Consider the following 14,087-nt stretch of genomic DNA (forward strand, 5'->3'; position numbering starts at 1 on the left):
TAAATAACGGTAAAACTACAGTTTATTTAAAGCATATATAGACCACGAACTGAGAGCGAAGCTAAATTTTGTAAACATCGTCTCGCTCGCATCGTCAACATTGTTTGGCGGGACAAAGTTTAAAGGAATGACTGTTTAAAATTACATAACCTTTTTGGTAGATCATTTCTGTGTGAATGTTTATATACGAACGCCTACTACATATGTCTGAATGCAAGTTTATGTTGATTGAACCTTGGATGATGCAGCCACCTGCATTCAAAATGTAGGAAAATACTGCATCAAACGCGGCCATGCAATGGGTTCCAGCGTCGTTTGATTCCTTTTTTATTATCATTAATATTCCATACATAGCGCATATCCGAACTGACGCCAAGTCGGCATTTTAATCGTATATATCTGTATGACGACTGATGGAGCTTAGATGTTATCTCTGCTAAATGTTATATTGGAAATTCAACCAACTGTCGAGATTGGCATCCCTGCTGGTTCTTAAAAGACCCCACGAACACACTTCGCTATTTTTAAGGTGCAAAGCTTTATTTTCATTATTAACTTACTCATTTTTCAGTTTAACTTTACTTGATGATACTTAAAAATGTTCGTATTTTGATTCGTGTCTGTTATCCTTCTCTGCAACGATAATAAACCCGAAAGATTAATGTTAGAGGTGGATGTTGGTATTCCTGTTTCGATTTTAATGGCGTTCCCTTTTGTTTACTTTTGGATTAACCTCTTATCTTCATTTCGCCCTCTTATCTAACCAAGACGCTGAATTGGGTAGGTTACTGTGTTAAATACTATTTAAAAATGTTTTAAACATCGTAGATGCGGCTACGGGGGCGGGAAAACCTTGTTTAATAAATGTTAATGTTTATATGTCAAGTTAGACCACGTGGGAGCATTTAATTACGATGTCAGTAGCAATTAAAGTACTAGTTTAAAGAAGTTATTTACTTTAATTTAAATAAGTATTGACAGTTTTCGCTTGGATTTTGATGCATTTTTATGGAATATGTTAACCTAAAACTAATTAGATTATCGTGAACAAATTACTGTGTCCATAAGGTTACTAGCCTAGCAACTATATAGGGTGTCCATAAAGTCCCAGTACCATTACAATTATTTATTTATGGTAATGGTACTGTGGCTTTATGGACACCGTGTATCGCAGGCTTCACTCGACATTGATGCCTTCAGTGCGCCTCCCGTGGTCCACTGTATGCATTCCGGGGGTCCATTTTTCCCTTATGATATTCCTCCTCCTCCAGAGATGAACATTGGGGAGTAGGACTGACACGTTAGCTAATCATAAGTGGAGGAGACTAGCCTAAGTAGTATACTGAACCATCGTCGTCTTAGAGCTCCGTAGAAGGGCAAGTGTCATCAGTGCAATTCATCCGGTGCACTGTAGGCATTCCTTGAGGTTCTTTGCATCTTGCCTTCAGCCCCCTAGCTGCTGCAACTTCAGTTTTTTGACTGTACATTGTTTCTTAGTCTCAAATTTCTTATCTTACATTCTAGCCTCGCTTAGAACGACTACAACACCCACTAAGGATTGGGCCATCATATGTATTTCCCCATGTTTAGCACTAGTCCCTGGGGGTTGATTACGGTCGACTCCCAAAAAAATAAGGGTAGGGTCAAATACCGAATGGCCACCTGGTCTCTACCATAGCGTGACCACCTCCCCGAAAAAGTACTTTTAGGTAACCCATCATGTAACCCAGGATAGACATGAGTCAAGAGGCAGCTGGCGTCCATCGAAGCAACACCTCGAGACTTCCTTACTTTCCTTTCGAAGTCAGTTTTTTCACCCAAGTCGCTAATTAAGGCCAAAATTTCCAATTTTTGGGAAGGTGGTCATGCTATGGTAGAGACCAGGAGGCCATTCGGTATTTTACCCTATTCAGATACTGATGCCGACTGCCTTTTCTTATGTTTTTAACATGCTTGTCTTATTTTGACTGTCTCGTTCATGTTGTTGCATTCGTTCTCCAGGGGCCTGGTACCAAACACGGCGCTCGTTTTGCTTAGGTATAAGCTGGTCGATGTTGAACCTGAGGGGTGCGGTAGCCATCTTCACTTTTACCAATGACCGTACTATCTTGATTAATGTCTAGGTAGATCTACATTAGTATTCCGTGGTGGCCTAGACTATGGCAGTTGCGGTTTTACTATGCATTTTTACCTCCTGAATAAGAATTTTAAGTAATATTTATTTGGACGACTGTAATTAACTCGCAGGGCTTGTACTAAGCATGGCAAAATACATTGGACGCCCCAATTCTTGGTGGATTTCGTATTCACGGGGACGAACGATGCAGAATGCCTATATAGAAATACCAATGTCTATCCTGGTTACAGGACGTCCCAAAGTTAATTTTTTGGTTTACAAAGGTGGCTGCGCTACGGCAGAGGCCAGGTGGCCATTCTGTGTTTTACCCTACCGTAATTTTTTGGGAGTCGACTGTAATTAACCCCCAGGGGCTAGGCTAATACTTATCACGAGGAAATACATTTGATGCCCCAATCCCTAGTGGGTGTCATTGGTGGGAACGTTCTTTGCAGTTTGTGTGGAGTTATTGCCTAGAATGGCCTTCTGTTTCAGTGCTGAATGACCTCATAGGTCCTGGCACTTGGCCGTTTGCCTAAATTCTTTATTCCATTCATCATTGAGCTCCACATTGCCGACATATGTACTTCTCTTTTTGTGAATCAGGTCCAAAGAAAGGGCAAGAAGAAAGCTCCTCGCTGGAAGTTTTGACTGATATTGGCGTCATTTCTCCTACATGTGAGCATATTGCTAAGACAATGACACTAGAAGGTTTACTTGCTGGGCCACCCCTTAGGGGGTTAGCGCCATCTGCACACCTCATTCGGTGTAATGTAGGCATTACTTAATGTTCTTTGGAGCGTTCCTTCGACCCCTAGCTGCAACTACTTTCATTCCTTTTACTGTACCTCCGTTCATATCTCTTTCCTCCATCGAACTGTTCACCCTCTCTAACAATTGTCTCATAGTGCAACTGCTTTGAGGGTTTCCTCGTGTAACACCTTTCAAACCTTTTACTGTCAATTTCCGTTTCAGCGCTGAATGCCCTTAGTTGCCCCAGTGTTTGACATAATGCCAAAAAATCTATATAAATCAAATCAAACTAGCTGGACCATTATGCCCAACCTCCCATTTTCCCCCAGGTTTTGTGTTACCAGTTTGTTAGGAGCTGAGGATGTAAGCATGGCAGGTCACCTCTGGACATGACTAAGGTGGGTGTAAGTAATCATCCTCCTTTCTCCAGAGTCTCTTGATGAGTATCGTGTACCGATGCAGTTACTGGGTCTGCTTCCTCTAGTTTTTCTGTTTTTTTTTTTTTATGTGCATGAACATGCCGAAGAACATAGGGAATCGACCTTTACATATACAGATGGCTCCAAATCTGATGCTGGCATTGGATTTGGAGTATATAGTAGTTCTTTTAATTGTAGAGGTGCACTTCCTCTAGTATCTTCCATATTTACTGCAGAACTATATGGCATATTAACCGCTATTGAGAAAATAGCATTAACAGAGGAGGGCAATTTTACCATTTTTAGTGATGCAAGAAGTGTCCTTCAAGCTCTAGTAGTTTTTAATTCTAGTAACCCTTTGGTTTTAAAGATTTTAGAGTGGCTTTTCATTATAGGTCTGAAGGGTATAACAGTTCCTTTTTGTTGGGTTCCAGCACACGTAGGTGTGTCTGGAAATGAAGAGGCAGATTCACTGGCAAAGAATGCTGCAGCTGAGTTGCTACCAAGAAGGTATCCCATTCCCTGTAATGATTTTTTACCTACAGTTAAGAATTTTATTTATAATAATTGGCAACAGCATTGGGATGGCTTAGTTGATAATAAGATGAGAGAAATAACGAATGTTATATCCCTTTGGAAGTATAACATGATGCCCCGAAAGTGGGAGACTACTCTTTGTCGTCTCCGTATTGGTCACACTTGGGTGACACGAGTTTCTGCTAGCTGGCCAACACCAACCATATTGTGACGACTGTTTGACACCCTTGACAGTGAGGCATTTGTTAGCTGAATGCCACACTTATAGCACGGAAAGAAACAGATATCTGTTTGAGGCTCGAGGTGAGGATGGCAGGTTCATCCTTGCCAAGATTCTTGGACATGATGTGTCGTACAGTGCTAGCGGCATTTTTAGATTTATTTCAGAAACAGGTCTTCTGAAAGCTATTTAACTTTTATAATGACATATTTGCTTTTATGGTTTTAATTGAATATTCTTTTATTCTTTAGTCATAGTAAACGATGTCGGCGTCAATGACCTTCGGTGTGAAGATGCCAGAAAACTATCAATCAATCAGTCTGCTTTTTTGCCACTGTGAGCTTGCATGGAAGTGCTCGTTCCACCCTTTTGTCAAATACTCCAATGTTTCCCAACTGTGCATTCATTGCTATATAGGATTACAATCTCCTTTACTTTGTCAGTGGATACTCTCATAGATTGGTCTTGAACCACAGGTGTTTGAAGACTCCTGCAAGCATGTCTTCAGCTTATGATTCTTTATGAGATATTAGTACCATCTGACCCTGTCACATATTACTTTTATTGTGGCAGTCAGCATTGCTAGAACAGAGTACATACAGTTGGTTGTTCAGGTGACAAACACTTACTGTCATGTTCCAAGAGGAATCCTTCCTCCAGACTTAGAAAATGAACTCGAGGAGAACTCAGAGCTGCCCTTTCTTCTTGGCAGATTTTGTTTGCCCTCTCTCAGTTCTTGGTATGATCAGGAGGAATTGCTTGTGAGTGTTCTGTTTTTTACTATCACAGTATGCCCTTATTCCATGTCGTCTGCTGACCCAAGTTCCTCATCGGACAAGTGGTTTTTGCTCTCGGCTACCAACCTGGCAGTCCAAAGTTTGAATATCGGCTCGGCCAGCGCAGAATCAGAGAATTTATTTCTGTGCTGTAATGTGGTTTGGATCCCACAATAAGCTGTAAATCCCATTGTTAGGTGACTAATTGGTTCCTAGCCATGTAAAAATTTCTAATCCTTCGGGCCAGCCCAAGGAGACCTGTTAATCAGCTCAGTGGTCTGGTAAAACTAAGATAGTATACTTAACTTTAGTCTGCTGACCTGAATTGCCCTTACATTATTTAGGAGAGAATGGTTCTTGTGTATGTTTTCTAGAGTAGGTTCAGTGTTAGGAAACAGATTGGCATAGGGTCCTGTCAGCCTCTTTTATTGACTGCCATTGGTGTAGGAGGTTGCAGGAGACCCTCTACAAGCGGTAGACCACATTAAAAAGCGGAGGAGAAAAGGGACAAGAAATGACATGAGACTGATCAAAACAGGGAGACAGTCGCCATCTATAGTAGCAAGATTTTTTTATATGAATTTTGTGCGCAGTTGCCCTCTCTTAACCAAAGCATAGGAATAAACATGCCAGTATGTACATACCTACCTTACCCTTGTAAAGACCCATGATTGTGTGTGTTATTGCATTAACAAGAATGTTTGTAGTTTTTATTCTTGTTGATTAGTTGTATGTTCTAATCTGATTCATCCACGCTTTTGCTTTCCAGTTGAAATGAATCAGGCAGATCAGATAAATGAAGATGTTCAAGGAACTCTGCAGGCTCTTTGCAGTGTTCAAGATAAAAAGAAGATCCTGTTAGCTGCGATTCGCCAGACCCTCTCGGAGTATTTAGTAAGTATGGTACTCTTAAGATCTTAAGACTATATAATACAGGCAGTCCCTGCTTATCAGGAGTCTCGGTTAATGGCGATCTGGTTTTATGGCGCTTGTCTAGTGTGGTGACAATAAAACACTTGGCTGCAGCTTACCAAGCTTTACTCAACTTAATTAAACCATTACTACAGTCTGAAACAAACACAAATGCCATCCTTAATAATCTTGTACAGTATATTCACAATGACAACAGTAAATTGTAATTGGTAATATCCCTTATAATGCTAGTAATCCTTACCCTATAATATTACTAATAATTACCTAACAGATATATAGGTATGCTGTATTGACCACCATTGTCTCTCAGAGTCCCGTATGTAAACAAATTGAGATAATGCTTCTTGATGGGACAACACTTGTATCAAACTTGGGTTACAAAACAGAGAAGGAGAAGGCAGGAGCAAAACATAGTACATCCTTAAATAATAATATATACCACATTCTCCCCTCTTAGAATAAAACACAGAATAGGAACTAATAAAATCTAGTCCCAGCCATGGCGCATAGGTGGTCTAGAAGCCCGAGTAGATCTTCTCACTTCAGGCCCAAGATCATTGTTCATTTGTTCTTGGCGAGTTGAATCTGCTACAGTCTGCTCCTGTGACACTGGTTCTGGTGGACCCCTGATTGTAGGTTCTTTTGCAGTGTCAAGATGAGCACTATGAACACGACTCGTTCCTTCGGTTGACGGATGATGGGAGAGGTAACCTTCAGGACAAGGAGCTAGGTCACAAATAGACACAGTAGATTCTCTCCCATCAGGGTACCTTATATTGGCATAAGTCGGATTGCTATTCACAAGTTCGACCTCATCTACCAATGGATCATTCTTATTTCGTACAAACTTTCTCAACAATACGGGTCCAGGATCCATTAGCCAAGAAGGTAAGGAGCTTCCATGACTGGAACGACGCTGGAACATAAATAACTGCTCATGAGGAGTGGTATTCGTAGACGTACACAGCAGCGACCTTAAAGAATGTAGTGCTTCTGGAAGTACTAGTTCCCATTGACTATCAGGCAAGTTCTGGGACCTGAGAGCTAGCTTGACTACCTTCCTTATGATGCCATTGAATCTCTCTACCTGGCCATTCCCTGCTGGGTGATAAAGAGTTGTACGGCTTGTCGCCACCCCTTTTTGCAAAAGAAACGCCTTAAGATCTTTGGACATAAAAGTTGCACCTTGGTCAGAGTGAATATAACCTGGCATCCCACACAAGCTAATATCAGCTCCAGGCATCTAATTACAGTCTTGGTACTCATGTTAGGACATGCAAAAGCAAATGGAAACCATGAATACTTGTTAACAGCTGTAAGCATGTATGGATTATGTGAAGCAGTAGGCAGAGGTCCCTTGAAGTCTATATACTGAGTCTCTCCATTGGTTGAGTGGCCTTTATGAGAATACTTGCTGGAGGTTGGCAGTACTAATGCTTTAACTCTGCACAAACCCTACAAGAAGCACAGGCCCTCCTGACATCATCTGTAGAAAATGGGAGGTTCTTTTATCTTACAAAGTGCAAGTTGGGTAACCCCAGGATGGCAAAGGCCATTATGAAGGTTGGTAAGTGTAGAAGTAGAGAAGGTTGAGCAGCAGGAGCCTCGGGAAAGAGTATCAGGAACTACATCCTCCTTCCCTGGGCGATAGTGTATTGTATAACTGTAAGCTGCAAGTTCCACCTTCCACTCATGTATCTTGTTAATTCTTTACCTTATTACGCTTTCTGTTGTCAAACTTGAATACTACAGCCTGCTGATCAGTTATTATAGTAAAATGACGCTGGGCCAGGTAGTAACTCCATTGACGCACTGCTTCTATGATAGCAGTAGCCTCTTTCTCAAAAATGTGGTAGTGAAGTTCGCTCCCTTGCAGTGTTCTGGACATAAAAGCAACAGGTCTACCACCCTGGTTTAGAACTGCAGAGACAGTAACATCAGATGCGTCACACCTAACTTCAAATGGCAAGTTTTCATCAATTGGATATATAGGGTGGCATCTTCAAGTTCCTTTTTGAGTTAGTTAAAGGCACTTAAAAGCTTTTGTGTCTAGAGGAAACTTCTTTGTAGCTGCAAAGGGCTGAATTTTATTTGAAAAATCTTGAATCCATTTGGCATAATATGCAAACATACCTAGAGTTCTTCTTAGAGATCTCAGATCTGTTGGAGGGGATAGTTCCTGCAGTGGACGAAGTCTCTCAGGATCTGGTTGTATATGTCCATTCCTCACACAGTAACCTCGAACTTTTATGGAGCGCACTGATTTGATAGTTTTGCATTCATTTAGAGTTGGCCGCCTTCGTTCCACAACCTTTGGAAAATTATCTACATTGCGATCATGCTCCTCTTGTGAAGTTCCAGTAATTGTGATTTGTTCCGATACGTAATACAAACCATCGGTCCTTTAACAATAGGAAGTAGCTAGCGGCAGCTGGAACGGTCGTAAGCTTCGAACAAGGGGAGAACGGTAGTTAACTGCTTGGCGCGCGACTGGGAGGTAAACAAATCACTTTTGCTTTCGGCCGCGGGTGTGAAGGACGTGTTTTTTCGTCATCGCTCTCTGCCCGCTTCATCGTCGTATGCTTTGTGTTTATATTGTGTTTTCTACTAATGGTTTGTTTGACTTGAAAATGAAACTGTAAGTACATGTTTTCATTTTCATTACTTAATTATGAACCAACATGGGAGTTATCGCCGTAGATGCGGCGATTTCCTCTCTTTCATGAATTGAACCCTTGAATTATGTTCTCGGTGCCGAGGGCGGGCGCGCTCGCGCCGAATCATGTATTTTGGGCGAAAGTGTGTAATTGAAAAATGTAAGTACTCTTTTCATTATATTTTTGCCCTGTGCGTTCGTTACCGAGAGTGTGATTGCGCTCGGCACGAGCCTTTTAATTTTGTATAATAGAATGCAATGAAAGTGGATTCGCAATTGCAATATTCTTTTCATTTTCATTTATTTATTTGCATGAAATTTAATTTGGATCAATTTTCGTTCTTACCTGGGAATTGATCCTTACGATTGTTTATGTGAAAGTGAATCGCAAGTGCAGTATTCTGTTTCATTTTCATATATATATTTTTATTGATGCATCATATTATTGGATCAAGTTTCCGTTCTTACCCGGGAATTGATCTTTTCCCTTAAGTTCTATGAAGTGAATCGCAAGGGCAGTATTCTGTTTCATTTTATATTACTTTCACTGCTGGGCGGGGGTGGGGTAAGGGGAAGCCGAAGGTCTGCCAGGAAGTCGTCGGAAAGCTCTTCCGCGACTCCCTTGGTATCCGATTCTTCGTCTTCCTTCCTGCCCCCCGCTCAGCTTCTTCGTTGTATTTTGTATTTGGGGTCTTCCTTGCGTTCGGGGTGGGGCATGTCTTCCCCCCGTGCGTGAGGGAACCCCTCTTACTAATCTATCTATGTTACCGCAGGGCTACATCCGTGGGAGACGACCTTGGACAGGTATGGACCACCGCAGGCGGCAGGGCGTGCCTAGCATCCACGGGCTGCTGCAGCGTCTAGCGAGGTCTGGGGCGGTCTCCACTACTACCACGGCCCCCGCTTATGCCCCCCTGCTCCCCCCCCCCCCCCCCCCCCTCCTGGTCTACACTTCCCCATGCTGTGTCGATGACGCCGTCTGCCGCTACTAGGCCGCCGCCGTACCGAGGTGGGGTTGCCGCCGCCGCCTGTTTTCTTCGTGTTGCCTGCCCCAGACTTCCGCTGTTCCAGCAGCTCGCCCCTGGACCGGCCGCCAGGACCCAGGTTCCGCTGGCTGCCGATGATTCTACGAGACGATTGCTGGGCCTGCCGTACATGCCGCTGATGTGATTCCCGCTGTTGGCTTGGCTGTCCCTTCTGGGTCTACCGCTGCCGCTGTTCCTGCCGCTCCTGAGCTGGTTGCTGTTCCTGTCGCTCCTGGTTCCTGAGCCTGTCCATGCTGGTCCTGCCCACGGTGTGTCTTCCCCAGTCCCAGGTCCTTCCGGACAGGTGCAGTCGGGCCGTGTTGCTTCGGCAATAGCCCCGGCTCCGGCCTGGATGGAGGACCTGACGACTGTCCTGCGTGAGCTGACGAGGAAGAGGAGAAGGGAAGCTGTCATCTTCGTCTTCATCGTCTGCTGCTGCCTCTTCCCCTTCGACTTCTAAGGCCCATAAGCCGAAGAAGAAGAAGGTGGACTGGCCTTGCCCCTTTGTTGTGCCCCCTTCCCCCTAAAAGTCCTACCCTTCGGGAAAGGGAACTTCTAAGGGCCCGTCCCACCACGGTGGGACGGGGGGTCCTTCTGCTGGTCCTCCTGCTCCTTCGGGTGGAGAAGCGGGGGCCCCCCCTGGGGCCCGTTCTCCCCTTCCGGAAGGAAGAGATAGACGGGGACCAGAGGAGTATCGGTTAGCTGGTACTTCCTCGCCTGGTGCTAGCGGCGATGCCGCTACGCCAGGTTCCAGCTCGGTCTCTCGTTCGCGAGAGATCCCGAGTGTACGTTCTCCCTCGGGAGACCGTGCAGCCAAGTTTCGGCGCCAGAGTTCGCTCGGCGCCAAGACGCGGCACGGAGCAGAAGGCTGGTGAGAGAAGCTCAGGTGACTCTTGCCAGGCCAGCGGCCGCTCTTGCAGCGACCAGCTGGTAACCCGGGTTTTCCCCCCTAAGAAGGCTCCTTCGGGACCTTCTGAGGGCCCGTCTCGCTCCGGCGATTCGGGGAGCTCTTCTGCTGGTCCTCCTGCTCCCTCGGGAACAGGGCCCGTCTTTTTCTTCTACCAAGGAGAAGAAGACGGGGACCAGAGGAGTACCAGCTTCGGCTGGCACTTCCTCGCCTGGTTCTAGCGGTTCTCCCCCTGATCCCAACTCCTTGACGAGGTGGGGGGCTTAGGGATCCACTGCAGAGAGAGTATGCCCCTTTACGCCTACACACTCTGCTGTGGATCCAACTAAACATTGGGACCTTTACTCCTTTACTCCTCCTCTTATAAATTTTCACCCTTCCCTTCTTCTTCTTTTGTTGACGACCTTGGCAAGGTTTTGGACTATTGAATTGACTGCTCTTTTAACTTGATGGAGGGTGGAGGTTGGACGCAAGCCACTCCACCCGTTAAAAAACTGAGAGTACCTGACGTGGTCGAGCGAGGGGAAAGGGGGAAATTTTTATGTCAAGCCATGCCCACAGTGCTGGGTCCGATCTCATGGGACTGACGACCCTTAAGGCACTGTGGGTATGGCATATATCCAGGTGAGTGTCCCAGGGTAGTTACCACTGTAGCAATATTACTCCTCCCCAGTTGGGCCTCCTGGTGAGAGGGACCTCATCCTGGACGAAAATATATATCATTATTCTATGGAAACTACAACAACCCCACTATGACTTCTGGCATGGCAACGGATTATCCCCAAGACACCCCAGTTAGGAGAAGATGGTGTATCAAAAACTTGGATACATATAGACCATCATAAGAAAAAACAAATATCTGTGTTGACCCAACCTTGACCCATTTCGACTCCCTCTTTGGTAGTGGAAGTTGGTCAAGATCCTTACTATGGAAACCGAAAATAGAATATCGGCATTGAAATTGGAAAACTTTTTGTTGAATCGACATTCAACTGCAGAAATGTCATTCCGACTAATAAAAAAAAGACCAACGTGGTTAATTGAAACACAACTAGAAGCCAATCAGAAAATTACTTAACAATAAAAAATATTGATAATATGTACATATAAAAAAACATGACAACATGAAACAGTGTACAGGTACCATTGTACTCCCTGATGATGAAGAACCTTTAGAAAAAAATATATTGCTAGATTCCTTAAAAAAGAGATATAATAATGTCCAAGATTGTGAAATTTACAACATAAACAGTAGAAGTAGTAATGGAAAAACACTCAGAATAGCAAAAATAAAATTTGACGGCCAAGAATTACCTTTAAAAATTAAGATTATGGGCCAAAGCAGAGAACTTAGACCGTACGTTCCAAAACCACTACAGTGCCAAAACTGTAGCAACTATTGGACATACAAATAAAAACTGCGTAATACAGCGGATTTATGTGCATATTGTGGAATCCTAACGAACATTCCACACAGTGGAAGTGCGGTGAGCCAAAGTGTGTGAAACTGCGGGCAAAATCACCATGCAAGATCTAAAGAGTGTATGTATTATATATACAACACAGAATTAAAATTACTTCAAGAAAGAACAGGAATGCCCATAAAGGAAGCCAAGTTAGAATTAAAAGTCAGAGGAATGTATGATCCTGCTAGGAAACAAACGTTTTCTGACTGTAATTTCAAACAATGATACAAAAATGGAAAAGGATAAGAATATTAAAACCCTAACAGAAAAAACGGAAGGAAAAATAACCATCTTTGCATAAAGAAAACAGTTTAGCAAAAAACCAAGAAACATGCACAAATATTTGTTCAAATTCTTTTGAGATATTAAAAGAAATAGAATCTGAAGATGATACATGTATCACTGAAATGTTAGAAGAAAGTTATAATGAACTAGAAGGTAAAGATAAAAAGAGACCCCTGGAGAGGACTCCGCCCAAAACCAAAAAACCAACAATCATTAGAGAATTGTCCGTTAAAGCAAAGACTAACTACCATCGAAAGAGCACAAACCAGAAGTAAGAATATCCCATTGTCTCCTAAAATAGTAATAAAACCAATGGAAGCAACAACCCAGAACATCAAAGAAAACAGCTCAGGAACAAACCATAGACGAAAATAATTACGTGATGGGAGAAGAGATTACTCACACCAATAATAGGAGCAGCAAAAGCAAATGAAAAAAGAACACCACACAAAAACACATGTGGATGTAATAAATGTTTCATAGAATTATGCAACAAAAACAGAAATATAACAAAAAGACAGTTTAACGAACACATAAAAAATTTTATAAAATGTAGAAGTAGAGAGACTACTAGTTTGGACACTCGGGACGGAAAAGGCTGTCTGTGCATTGGACATCTAATATCTTATAAAGAAAAACAAATAAATGTCGTAAGTAAAATTTTAGAGAAAATGCAAATTGATGATCCACAAAGAGAAAATAGCACACTAACATAATATTTTCAACAATTACATTATACAATGGAACGTAAATGGCCTCCAGACCAGATTACATTTGGGGAGAATTGCAACGATTACTTTTAAGGAATATGAACCTATGGTAATATGTTTGCAGCATGTCAATAAAACAATAACAACTATAGGTAATATACCTTAGTATCTGCATCTAGAGAGGAAGAAGGAAATCTAGGTACTGCTATATATGTGCATAACAAAGTATGTTATGACAAAGTACTTATAAACTTACTGACTTGCAAATATCAAGTATTAAAATACAAATTAAAAATGATAATTATGTGATTTATAATTTATACAACCAACCAAATAAAAACTATGACATTGATAAACTTAAAGATTTTATTAAACAATACAAAGAAACCTACATTAATACTAGGCGATTTTAATGCTCATAGCCCAATATGGGACTGTAATTGCACAAACTCAATAAAGCAGGGAGTAAAAATAGAAGATTTAATTGATTCAAACGACATTTGCTGTATAAATGATGATGAAATACCACATATTTTTTCAAGAACCACATGGGACTTTATCCTCGGTGGACTTAACTCTATGTTCAACAAGCATAGTTGACAGATTGGATTGGAATACAGTTGATGACTTGCACACCAGTGATCATTTTCCTATATTGGTTTCCTTATTGCATAATAGTCTGTAAAACATGTTCCTCATTATAACATTTTTAAAGCAGATTGGGAACAATATAAAAAGCATACTAAAAAAAATATCCCACCATTTGAATATTTCAAAGACCACAATGAAAACTAATAAATTTCTAGTTGGTTTTCATTAAAAATGCTGCAGATAAATCAATACCAAAGACCAAACCCATCACAAACACAAAGTTCCATGGTGGTCTGATAGGCTAACAGAGTTAATAAAACACAAAACACTCAATAGGGAGACGATTAGATAATTTGAATAAAAAATTCGCTAAAATAAATACAAAATTTCCAATATTAGAAGGAACTTTGCAAAAATGACTATATTAAATTGCTAGAAATTGATACTTTAAAACCTGTATATAACAAAATATCTGCAAAATTTAAAAAGGAAGTAATTCAAGGAAGAATAATTTCTTGGAGGAAATACGTATCAGATCTCTCAAATAATACTCCCATACAAAAAATATGGAAAAAATTCAGAAAAATAAATGGTACCCATGTTAAACCACCTAGACATGCGATTATTAAAAGATGGGGAAGAGAATACTTAATCCAAAGGAGGTAAGCAATATAATAGGAGGAAAACTTAGCA

The 14,087-nt window shown here is 41.9% G+C and overlaps 1 protein-coding gene across 4 annotated transcripts in view; it reads left to right on the forward strand.

Moving 5' to 3' along the window:
* Nucleotides 1-395: 395 nt before the first annotated feature.
* LOC135199357 (uncharacterized) overlaps nucleotides 396-14,087 on the forward strand; it is a 48,053-nt gene continuing 34,361 nt past the window's right edge. For 2 of the 4 annotated variants that reach the window (XR_010311054.1, XM_064227325.1), the window contains exons 1-2: nucleotides 626-780; nucleotides 5,591-5,715. Coding sequence is in view for 3 of the 4 variants with exons in the window: in XM_064227325.1 (XP_064083395.1) it covers nucleotides 5,596-5,715 (120 nt within the window). In the remaining variant the exon portion in view is untranslated. Of the gene's footprint in view, nucleotides 530-625; nucleotides 781-3,247; nucleotides 3,268-5,590; nucleotides 5,716-14,087 lie in introns of those variants that run through there. The other 2 variants (XM_064227326.1, XM_064227327.1) reach the window with 2 other exon arrangements.

Source organism: Macrobrachium nipponense, chromosome 25, assembly GCF_015104395.2.
Source record: "Macrobrachium nipponense isolate FS-2020 chromosome 25, ASM1510439v2, whole genome shotgun sequence".
In the NCBI taxonomy this organism is placed as follows: domain Eukaryota; kingdom Metazoa; phylum Arthropoda; class Malacostraca; order Decapoda; family Palaemonidae; genus Macrobrachium; species Macrobrachium nipponense.